At 35.5% G+C, this 12,910-nt stretch overlaps 1 protein-coding gene across 2 annotated transcripts in view; it reads right to left on the bottom strand.

The window, feature by feature from the left end:
- CCSER1 (coiled-coil serine rich protein 1) overlaps positions 1–12,910 on the bottom strand; it is a 728,522-nt gene that overhangs the window by 99,402 nt on the left and 616,210 nt on the right. Inside the window, exon 11 of one of the 2 annotated variants that reach the window (XM_074866751.1) lies at positions 5,490–5,537. The exons of the other annotated variant lie outside the window; for it this stretch is intronic. Coding sequence (XP_074722852.1) covers positions 5,512–5,537 — 26 coding nt within the window. The 3' untranslated portion in view covers positions 5,490–5,511. The remainder of the gene's footprint in view (positions 1–5,489; positions 5,538–12,910) is intronic. 2 annotated transcript variants of the gene reach the window in all.

Genomic DNA, 12,910 nt, shown 5'->3' with positions numbered 1-12,910 from the left:
AGGAGGTAACCCCCTCTCATGCTAGAGCTGCTGACTCAGGAATGCAATGTTTGCACCCATGGGGTACAGTAGGACACAGAATTCTCCCTGACAAGGAAGAAATCCCCATCAGCTCTTGGAGAGAAAGGCTGAAGCCTCTCACTCTTGGTGCAAAATAGGAGAAGGAGAAGTTAGACACCTAGAGTATCATTTTTTAAAAATATTGTTTTCATGTCCTCCTCAGCTGCATGACTGAAGTCGCTCATCTCCAAGCTCCTACTAAGAGCCCTGGTACTGGCAGAAGGTCAGGGAGAGCAGAGCACTTGCTGCTCACCCTGATGATACTATGCCACTGTGAAAGGGGAGATTTATGGGCTCAGAAAGAATACAAGTGATATAGAGCATAATTTAAGACCTTTGAGGTGAGGGCACTCACTAGACATTAGTCCTAAACTGGCATTACAAAGACCAGCAATTGACTAAAACAAGAAACTGCATTTAAAGTGAGGCTGGCCACTAGAGCTATGTGCAACTGAGGAGAGAAGAGGAGAAGTAGAAGAGAGTAAAAGTTTGAATAAGAGTATGGGTGTTTAGATCTTGATTCTACCCAAAGTCCTCCTTAAAATATCTATAGGCATGATTTAATGGCAACTTTTGTTTTGATCCTCATGTTTACAATCTCTATGTTCTATGCAGGTCAGCTGAATGACCAGTAAAAACCTTTTTGTTCATCATGGTTCCTCTCTGTCATATTGCTCAGTTAATTTCTGTATTTTCCCCCAATTACTGAGAAATACATTTGACTACATTTAACTGTTACATCTCTCATTGATTTCTCACCAACTTGTTATTTATTTGAAGCAAGCGCTATACCTCTGAGCAGACATATATTATATCTACATGTGGGTTTTTTCTGCTTTATGGTTGGACTCAATGATCTTAAGGGTCTTTTCCAACCTAAATGATTCTACAATAAATATACATTAAAATACTTGAGGAAAACAATAAGGCTTCGTTAGACAAGCTAGTAGAAGCACATGTTTTCCTGGATGAAATATGTGAAATGAAAAAAAAGTGTTTAAGAAATGAAACAAAAGAAACCAAAATAAGACAGAATTGCTACTTTGGAAATCCCTAACTACAGACAATTTCAAAGGCCCATCAGCACTCTGTGAATACTGTGATGGTGAGCATGGGAAAAGGCAGTACATTTTCCCAGAATAAAGTTTTATTCATATTGATCCTGTCTAAACTCAACTCACTTCCTCCTTCAGGAAATGACCTGAAATTACAAGCCACAAACACCCATGGCCCTGTTCTTATCTTACAATGCAAATTGTTACCAAAAGCCAGAATGTCCCACTGAGAAGCAGACCTGGGGCCTTGGACATAGACGTCCTTGTCCATACTTTAAGACCTGCTGTGGTGTTGTGCACGTGGATCTGTTCTCCTCCAGTGGAAAAAAATCTTGATGGCTAATTAAGAATGCATAAATAATTTCTGTGGGAGAGATACATTTTGGAAGTAGTAATTGGCATGCTGTCGAGCTTTGATTTGCAGTTATATTGCATGACAGACATACGGCTGGAAAGAAGAAAACATTCACTGCCTCAGCCTACTGTAGTGTCTTCTTAAATAGCTTAGATGAGTGGCAATGGAAATAAAGTGATTATTCCAATTATCAAAGGCTCACAGGAATACATTGAGCCATGAGAAATTTACCTGCATTTAATAAACTGCTTGAAATTAGAACTGTAAAAAACAGCAAGAGAGTCAAAAGTTTTATGAAGTTCAGGCGACTTAACTGCAGCAGCATAGGGCAGCAGCATGTACCGAGCAAATGGGGACATATTCCTCTTCCCAGTCTGTGCCGACAAACACCAATTAAGATCTCTAAAGGACTCCGACTAGACTTGAAAACAACAAGAATGACACTAAAATTGACTTTGAATATCATTTATCTATTGTTTAGATTTACTGAAACATGCTGCCCTTTGCTTCTATCCTCTGGCATTTGTCCATTACAGCGATGTGCCAAAAGTGAATTGTTTCATTAAAATCTGAAACAAAAGGGATCAATGCTCTGAGTTACAAAAATTAGTCTTTTTGAAAGATACTACTTGTTAATAGAGAACATCTGATCACCATGATTCAGTGCCTGCACTTAATTCCATTAAGCATTCATACTCCCAGTGCATTTCAAATTCACCTACAAGCACATTTTCAGAGAAACTTGAGTAATATTTTCTTTATAAGATAAAATTACGGATAGATTTGATTTCTTGGTTTTCCACAAAATTATAACTCTGTACAATTTCAGCTGCTTCATGAGTGGAACTACAGAAATCTCCTTTAAGTTAAGTCTTTGGGGGTTTGGGATTTTTTTAGAATTTAGTATGCTCTGCATAAATCTAAAACAGTCACTTAAGAAAATCCCCTGGCAGGTTTTTAATGATCTGGGTGAAAAAACCCTTTGAAATCTCATAATTTCATCACAGAATAACATCTCTATAACCTGAAATATCAACAATATACTGTTTAAAGAAAAAGTACAGCATTAATTACATGGTATTCCATTCTCATGAACAAATATATTTATTATATGTCTCAGAAAATAATTAAAACCAGCACTGATAAAAATATTAATTATTTAAATGACAATAGCCATATCCATACAGTCTCAGTGAGGTTGCTCAAATTGCCAAGATGTGACGAAAGAAAAAGGTTTTACAAGTGAAAATATACAGAACAAGAAGTTCAGTAGCATAGGCCAGATACAAATAGTACCCCTTGCATAGCCTCATTTAGTACTGTTTACATCTAAAAAATGTTAGCATATTCTATGCAATCATTTAAGGGATATTTCTGATATATAATATACAATTAATTATAATTAATATTATATATTATATAATTTATAATATAATACTAACTAATATAATCAGAGAAGGCTTACATTACTAGGACTGGAATTTAAATAACAGTAGCTACACATAACTTTTCTTTTTCTCAACTCACTACAAATTCATGAACAATACAGTATAATAACACTTTTTTGTGAATTGCCCTACTCTCTTACTAGCAACATATATTGCAAAAAATAGGTAGAATTATTCTGTAGATTATTAGCACTGTTGTAAGCAGTGCTACAAGATGAGGCTTTGCTGTTTTTTCTCAGACTGTTCCCAGAAGCAAAATACAGACCGAAGTATTTCATTCAGATCCTGTTCTCCTCCTCCGTTATCATACCTCTTCACTTTCTAGATAATTTTCAGTGCCTACAATTTACTGAACTTTGACCAAGAGACTAAAGATTATGCTTAAAAAAACCCACAAACAGCTGCTGGAATTATATGGTCCTCAACTCGAAAAAGTTGCTGCTTGAACTTCAGAAGTGATCTTGAGATTGCAAAACCCCAGTAAAAGTGGAATGTGTAAATTCCCAGATTTATATCTTCTTTTAAGTACACGACAGGTATACTGTGCACTTTTGTGACCCAAATACTGTTTACAATGTGGAATTGTCTCTACTAATTTGAATCCAAGAATTCTACAAAATCACCAAGCCTACCAGTGGAATTAGACTCATAGTCATCCAACTATTAGTACATCCATTACATACACCTCTAGTTATCTCAATGTTTCCAGTTCTTCCTTCTCTAGGAAGCTCACTGTTCACAACAAACCAATTTTTAATTATTTAAATCAAATTACATTTGTGCTTTTGCAAAATGTGATTCTACAGCAGGTACCACAACAAAGCTATTACCCCACATGATTACCATAACTGAACCATGATCCTTATCCATTGGCTTAATAGAGGCAATTAATAGCTAATTTTATATCCCACATCTTTTACCTTACTAATAAGTAAGGAAAATCCATTAAGGTAATGTAATTATACAGGTTGGAACATAACAAGGAAGCAATGTTAGTTCATTTAGGTTTGACCCCCCGATAACGTACCTTGGGAGTTTGCATGCTACAAAGCTGCAGCTTGCAGCTATTTAGGACCACATCTTATTTATAGCAATATACATCCTGAATACCTCTATGTAAACTTGTCAATGAGGGACTGAGATGAACCTTAATAGCTCTAAATGTTGTTATCACTCAATAGAAGAAAATGTTATACACATAAATCCAGCTATTTCAGAGTTTACTTTAAAAGAAGTACTTGCCATGGCATTTTTTTGACTTCCTAATGTTTATTACCATTTTACAGTCTGAAGTTGAAGGGACAGACAAAACAGGTCCTACTTTCCTAGCAAAAGAGCAACTTATACAGCAAGTTAATTATGTCTACATGAGAAAATTATTATGCTGTTAAAGTTGTTGCAGAGACACTGGAGATAAGAATGGAAAAGCTGAGAGATGACTTAAGAGCCTAGAAATGGTCATGCTTTAATTTTCAAGATTTTTCTTTTCATTCAGAAGAAGTTATACCTCTGGCTATGTTACGGCTTGGAGTCATAAGGACTGTAAGTTGCTCCAAAATAAATGTTAAATAGAAAGAACTGGCATTTCAAATGCTGTATGAAATGTGTCACCATCAGAAGCAACTGGGTTATATTCATTTTCACCAGCTCTGGATCTGGTAAGTTGCATTTAGGAAGAACACTTGTCCTTTCTTATTTCTTGTAAGAATGCTTAGAAACACATCATTCATGTTTAACATGTCCATGTATAATAAATGTGCATAAGCTCATGAGCTCACATTCATTAATTACATTAATTTTTATTCCTGAAAAACAGGTTGTAAAACATGGTTTTCCACTATCACCAATGACAGTTTACTTGCAACAGCTCTTTAATGAAATTTTCTTCTACCAAAGTGCAAAAGTAATCAAGGTACAAGCCAGTGATGTTCAGAAATATCATTAGAAAGTTATAAAAATTTGCATGTAAATGAGCATCTTCAGGATCTTGCTACTTTTTCAATAATAAATAAATAATAATCATCTAGCCATATAGCAATCTGCACAGAACATGTTTCTGAAAGCCATATAAACACTGATGAATGACAGTTTGGATACTTAGAACTAGAACAATAAGGAGAGACAAAAGTACTAATTTATTCATCAGTGTTTACAACTACAGAGGTGAAAACTACAGCTGAGTATAAAGCATTTAATATAAATTGTTCACAATCACAATAAAAACTAACTGAACAATGTAGCTCAGGGATTTTTTAAAAATGAAACTTCATAGCAGATGTTAATCAACTAAAAAGATGACAGAGTCCAGGCCATGACCTATGGCAATCAAAACCCTGTATAGTAGTGCTTTCTAGACCATAAGAAAGATAGTACTTCTTTGTTCCAGAGTATTAAATTTTTAAAAAAATAAATTAATTTTAAAAATCACTCTTCTGCAGAAATGTTAGTTCATATCCAATGGGAAAGGAAGAGAAGAAGAAAAGAAGTTAACATAAAAGAAATATATGACCATGCACAACACTGAAAACGTTTGAAAACACATACATGTTTCAGAGACATGTGACACTGTACCTGGTGATGTGGGGAATTGCCTTCACACGGTGGTAACGATTACACAGACTGTAATCAAGAATGCAATACATGACAATGGATGGATGGAAGGAAAAAGAAAGAAAAAAAAAAAGAAGAAATGAGAATAATATTAAAACACATATAACAAAGATGAACGACTAGAACACTTCATGGACATACCAAAGAAGACCTATAAACCAAACTAATCGTCTTTGCAGACTTCACCCTGACATTTGGTTACTTTCTACTTGTAACTGCAGTAAAGAAAGACTCTGGATATAACATTTCAGTTGATATTACCTTCCATTATTAGAGTATTACAGACTGTGGACTGTCACCAGAGTGCAACTGGGGTTTTGTTGTTGAGTATCTCAACCTTACACTTACATTAGTTTATGAACACATAGAGTGAGATGTTTTCACACTTTTGCAATCACTGGAGAAAAATCTTAGTTAAATCAATATGAGAAGAGCTATTTAAAATTTATCTTAAAATTCCAAAGAAGGATAGATGATATATATATAAATATATATATATATATATATATCAGAAACACCTCCACTAAAACTTCACCCCCGAATATATCTTCTGTTTTACAGCATCAGTCCCACTATTTTGTGAGGAAGAAACAAGTGGAGAGATAAGAGAAGCACAGATCACACCAAGCTCTGACTCTCTGGTTCAGTGTGGTACCTGAGGGGAGCTAAACAGGAGTGGTGTGATCCATCTGCTTTCAGAAAGCCTAATCCAGGTGTTATTTGGCCTTATGTGAGTTTGGTTCCCCATAATGTTATTCTTCAGCCAAAATACCACTTATGAGGTTCCTGTTGTTTCTTTCTTGTATTCTTTCTTCACTGATGTGCTTAGGCTCCCTCCCCCTGGAAAAGGCCGCAGTGTAATTGAAGGGAAGGGATCTGCTGTGGTTCAGGGAGCAGGGATGGGAGGCAGCAAAGGAAAGGGATCTCATTGACCACTGTATGCAACAAATCAAGGGCAAAGTTAAGCAGTAGCAAGACTGTTCACAGCTCCCATAGTCAGCCTTTCAAGAGATACACAGCCAGAAAAGTAAAACTGCATATAACCTCGAATTACAGTAAACCATCAATTTTAATGTCACTTATATATAGTGTTTTAATTACCTCTGTTACACTAAAATCGGACTTACAAATTTTTGGATACTTTGGTCCACTTAAGGAGTAGAGTCAATTGCCAAGATGTAATCACTGATGAAAGCCATTCATAGAAAGACATATAAAAGAAATTACACTATAAGGATCTGCTGTTGCTATTTATTGTATTTTTTTGTTGTTGTTGTTCTTTCTTTAAGGGTAAGTAGCCAGATTACTGACCGTGGAGGGAGGAAAGGGTTGCATATTTAACTGCAGTGACCTCTTACGCATAGACAGTGCTCAATATGAAAGAAGCTGAGGGACTGCTTTTCTGGATTCACAATTACAGATACAGCCATAAGGACTGGGCTCCTATTATGCTGGGGTTTTTTAGTTAGAATACAGTTTCATGAGAAATTAAAGATGTTAATATTACTTGGATTGCTGAATCTTTGAATCTTTGGAATAATCTTCTCTCCTTCTGATATATCAATTTCTTAGAGAGGAAAATACTAGCCTAAATATAATAAAAAACTGCTACTACACTTGCAAAAGAAGAAAATTTGTTGAATTGGTACTCCTTTGTTTACCAATATTATCTGTATGTCCTCTGTTAATATCACATTATTGTATGTGTATACTATATACGTTGTATGTATTGTATATTTTGTATATACACAGATCACGCTCATTTTCTGCACACTACATGACAATTTGGAAATAAATGTTAAATTTAGGACATTGGTCCTTTAAGATGAGGAGCAAACAAACAATAAATTAATTATAAAAATTACACAATTTTATGTATCAAGAACCGAGTTTGTATCTACCTTATGCATTTTTTTTGTTGTTTTAAGGAAACTATAATTTAAGTGCTATGTAGGGGTTTTGGTTCATGTATTTTACTAGTGTAATTTGAAAAGCATGACAAATGATAAAACTGAGAAACCAAATACAACTAAAGCAACCATGTAACGATGAAAAATATCATCCACTTCTCCTGTTATTCAGCTGATTTATCTGAAAAATCATTAATTCTATTTTCAAATTAATTTAAATTACTTTCTAAATCAGCAATAATTAGATCATAGACTGAAATTCCATGTTTCAAAGCAAAATTCCTATATATCATGCAGCCAACTGATGGTTCAAAGTGAAATGTGGAATCACTGCAAGTTGATTATTTTATGCTATCACTCTCCTTACTGCACCATCACAGCTTTCAATTACCAAGAAAATACATCTAAAAATAAAACACAGAGCTAAAACCTAGATTCTCGCAAAAACTTATGTTCTAAAGTCACATATAAATCAATGAAACCCACTGTAATAGCATACGAAGTCTCAAGGCACCAGGATGAAACAGCAGTGCAATCTACTGATGCAGGCAGCAAAGTTATCATGATATCTTCCTAAAATTTTCATTAAAACTGGGAAGCTTGGCAGTAGTTTCAAATAGAGATTCTGCTAAAATTTTGATGGTAGGTCAGTAAAGCCATGATTAACTGATAGAAGTTAAATGCCTTCTACTACTAACTGGATATCACTAAGGACTGAACGAAAACCCTAAACAAATGGTGTTTAACCAAGTCACCTACAACTGAAACTAAAAATTCTTTTCAAGAAGTCTGTTGAGGACTGATAACAGGGACGAACTCATGAGTAAAAATAATCCTAAATGCAAACCAACAGCAGAATCAAGATTCAAATTCAGCGAATGACTGAGTGCAAGTGGTCCTGCTGAAGGCACCCAAAGCTCTGTCACAGTTTACTTGGCTACCTGAACAGTTGGGCTTCAACCTGGACTGACAAAGCAACCAGAGGCAAACCCACCATCATTAAAATACACGTCACATTCCTAGGCTTTGGTTTCCACCTTACATTTTATTACCATTTCAATAAAAATATGAGACCGGAGAATAATTTAGAGGTGTCCATTAACACCCCTACTCTTCCATCCTTTGCATGGGGACCTATATCATATTCCCACATGGATGTATCAATACTCTAGAGGGGCTGGCACATCTTTTTATCTGCTGTTGAAATTCACTCACAGAGAAGTTGTGCCTCTTATTCATTTTGCTTGTCTAGAGGAAGTCCTGGAAGGCATTTTTTCCTCTTTTCCCACAGTCCTACAGAGTCTTGGGACAAACTGTTCTCACTGCTGATATGGGCATAGTTAGCAGCTGTAAGATTTAAAAGGCAAACACCAACATGAAAATGTACAAATCCCTAAGGAAGAAAAAAAGAATATTTTTTAAAAAAAAGCAGAGGATCAGGGGAGTGTCACCCAGCAGCAGGATCAGCTGCTCCAGGGAGCAACTGAAGGGGACCTTTCCTCACCTGACTGGCTAAAAGGGACTGAAAACAATATGAAACCAATTTCTCTGAGGATTTTTTTTTGTGTGACACCCTTTCAGCTCTGTCAGTCAGCAATGTTCTGTGTTCAGTACATCAAGTAGCAATTTCTTTCATTAATTTCTGCTGGGTAAATTCTGTTCTTCTACATGTCACTTCCCATTCCTTTGCATCGATTCCCACCCGTTTGCCTATGAATTAATTCAGAATCCTTGTTAACTACTGCCCTACACCGTAAACTACTTTTCCCAGATGAAATCATAAGAAGTGGTTGCCTCAAAAAGATATGGCTTGTTTCCTGTTTTAGAAAGTCAATTTGTTCTTTTCCCTATTTTTTCATGCATTTTCTTTCATTAATATCATCAGTACCACATTTCTTGGTATGTCTTAATTTGAACAGTTCACAACTGTCTTGGCTACATCTCTACTGGGGAAGAAAAATGTTTGTCTAGAAATGTCCAATAACCACTTGGAAACCTTCCATAAGAATCATTGCAAGATGAATGTTTATAAATACTTCTTTGATATAAATAGATTTCCTGACACTTTATAACAAACCTCCAAATTAAAGATATAGCCCTAAATAAATAACTAACATTTTGTAAAACAATTCATATTATCTCTCCAACAGAGCATGAATAGTATTTTGGCATGAAAGAGAATAGTTACAATTAATTATTGCTATGATGGTTTACCAGCATGCAAGTACTGCGCATTTAATCTTTTGTCAACAAATTTTATATGGCACTGTAAAAGCGAGACATTTATAGGAAGGCTGGAAAAAGACTCACATTAGTAAATGTTCGTGGGGGTTAACTCCACAGGTAGCGACAGCACAGAAACAGGAGGTTAAAGAAAGGGATTTGTGAGTTTGGCCTCGCTGAAAGTTTTGAATGCTTGGGGAAAGTGACAAGACACAATTTAATAGGCAGGCTCACAAGGATTTGTGTTCAACCTTGAGACTGAGAATGAGACTTTTACATTTAATTCTCAAAGCAAGGGATCAAAGAGTCCGGTGAAATAACTCCTTATATATATCATGCTTGAGTACCTTACTTGACGAGTGGGCATACTGATTTTAATTAATCAATCCATTTATTTCCAGTAATTTTGCTGACTGGAAAAAACCTCCTTTCCAAACTCACTAAGTTCCTCCTTTAATTTGCCTTTTAACATAAAAGTAGGAGTGCTTTGGGCATTAGAGATTCATGCACAAGATACCCTTTAACTCTACACAGTCATGTCCTCAGTAAATCACAACAGCAATCCAACTGTCCTGTAAAACTAGAGTTGGGTGCTAGATACCTTCAACAAATGGGAAGAGAAGCAGGCAAACACTGTGCTTTATGCACTATTTCGGCAAGCACCTGCATCTAGCATCTTCTACGAGGCCCTGTTGGAAGCCACAGAGTCTGCTGACATTGCTGTATTAAAACCATATCTGAAACTTAAAGTTTGCTTAGCTGCTTTATCAGGATAGTGATTAACATTACTCTGGAGTTGTTCTGGGCAAAGAACGAACTTCCCTTCATTTCCTCTTGAAACCTCAAGGCTGCTACTTAAATTCATTGGTACACTGCAGCAGCTATTCAAGAGAATGAATTAGTTTTGCACAGATTTTACAGAGATTTCATTTAATCAGAATTATCCCTTCCACCCACTTAACACTAGTACATACTTTCCTATTGAAATATTGTATTGCTTTTCACCATATAAAACCTAAACTCGACAGCAGTGTAATTGCAAAATGGTATCTAATATTTCATCTTCCACCAACCTAGAGGATAAATATGTAGAATCATATCTATCACTGGTTCATCCCAAACTGTTACTGCTATAATTTAAAAGAAATGAAGAAGTTATACCATCAAAAATAAGACTGACTGAAGAAGAAAGGACTAAGAAAATTGCTAGTTGGATTCCATATGGAGTCCAGTATACATCAAGTCCTCCTCGCTGAGTCCTTCCACCTCCTAGGCAGGATTTTTCAGTGTGCCTAGACCCTCATCCGTGTTAAATACAGCAAATTCTTTGAAACCACTTCAAAATTTTCAGCAATAAAAGCCTGTGAAAAGCATGAAAGATGTAGTTAGGTACCCTGATTACACTAAGCTAGCGTAGCAGTTAGGACCTATTGCAGACTGCTACAGTTTATAACATACTTGTGGCTTATACTAAGCTAATCAGGGGAGAAAGGGAAAGCTGCAGGAGAATAGCTCTCTTCCAGCCTCCACACTGATGTGGACCTACTGCAGACCTATTTACGAGAAACATGAACTTTTTTAATAGACTCTAAAAGTCCTTTAGAGTTTGTTGACCATTATGAATTATGTGTAAATGTACAAAAAATACCAACTCTGTGCCATAGAAAAATTATCTCATGTAATGCAAATTCATTTTAAAAAAAATAAAATAAATAGTGGTGGTGAGAAGAACAATAATAGAAAAATATCAAAACACCTCAATGATTATTGTGGGTATAGGACAATCCAGCATGTCAGCCTGAATAAATGTGTGAAATTCCGAGAGATGACTTCAGTTGAAGCAATGGATGTTCGCCTTCTCAATACACTCAACACCTCGAAGAATTGGTCCTTGAGGGACTTTTGTTTGTTTGTTCTACAGAAAATTCCTAATTGGGATTGAATGACAAATTGGGGGCACAAGGGATCCTAATGGGTGAATTTTGTACATTTAACTTGTACAATGTGTCTAAACATTCAGCTTGCAGCAATTATTTCATCAGCTCTAGTACAAGATCTTGTTTTTTTACCGTGCTAATGAGTTGAGCGGATGTAAATTAAAAGATATTGCTCAGAAATAAAATGTGTCTCATGTTTCTCTCTGAGGATACCGATCAGACAGAAAAAAAAAAAAAAGTTGATCTTACTTTGAATATTTCACTTAATTTATGTAATTCCTTCTGGAAAGCTTTCCCCTTCCCAGATTTATTCATCCTTGCTATAGCATAAAATCATAGTTATGATTTTTAAGTTATAAAAATTTTTCAGGACTTTTTGATATTGTATTGGTCATCAATCTTGCATTAACTGCATAATAAGGATGGTTATAGACCAGTTATAGTTCTATGTTCTTTAACTACAAGAAAAAAGAACAGTAATATCAGAAAGAAAAGAAAGAGAGACTTATTGGCAAAACTGAAAAGATTTCTTTTTGTAGATATCTTCCAGAAGATCATACAGCAGCATAATGTTGAAAACGATTATGCAATAGCAACATGGAAGTGTCATGCATATATATTTTAAATAATTCCATAATTGTTATGACTTTTCAATTTACATGTGTACACCCCATGTCCTCCATGGAGGAGGTCAGAACATGACAGTTAGTTACATCTGTCAAACGGCATGGTTTTATGTGCAACAGCATGCCCTGTTATTAGCTCAGTTATTTCACTGACCTAGAAGGCCATATTGGGCACATTTGCTTTTTTACTGAGATACACACACACACACACACACTCTCTTAGAATTTATCTTCCAAGTCTAGGCTTGAGAAAAAGCTATCTGGGTTTGCAAACTCTTTTGAAGGCTAACTATGATTTCCTTATAAGAAAACAATCAATGTCTCTCACTGAATAATAGGTGGCACAGATTTGTAAAAATGCATGTGCAAACACTTTGAAAGGTATTCAAGTTTTTACTTCTAGATTTCCTATTGAAAATCATCCAAGAATTATGGCAATATGTATACTGTGATTTGTACCATCTTGCTAATTCTTCTGTTCAGCCTCACGGCTAAGCAGAAGAGTTTTCAACATGAAAATTTCAGAAATTGGCAATGTCCAAGAGTTTGAACTAAATGTCATTTCCATCCTTGATGATGCTGTCAGTTTTATGAGCTGTGGCACACAGAGAATATATTGCACACTTAGAGCATGCTCAGCAGTGTTATTTTAAAACCATGACAGATGTACAGCCTCAGCAGGATCT

The sequence above is a fragment of the Strix uralensis genome, chromosome 4, assembly GCF_047716275.1.
Source record: "Strix uralensis isolate ZFMK-TIS-50842 chromosome 4, bStrUra1, whole genome shotgun sequence".
Lineage (NCBI taxonomy): Eukaryota > Metazoa > Chordata > Aves > Strigiformes > Strigidae > Strix > Strix uralensis.
The sequence above is the reverse complement of the archived record's forward strand: the minus strand, read 5'-3'. Positions and strand labels throughout refer to the sequence as shown.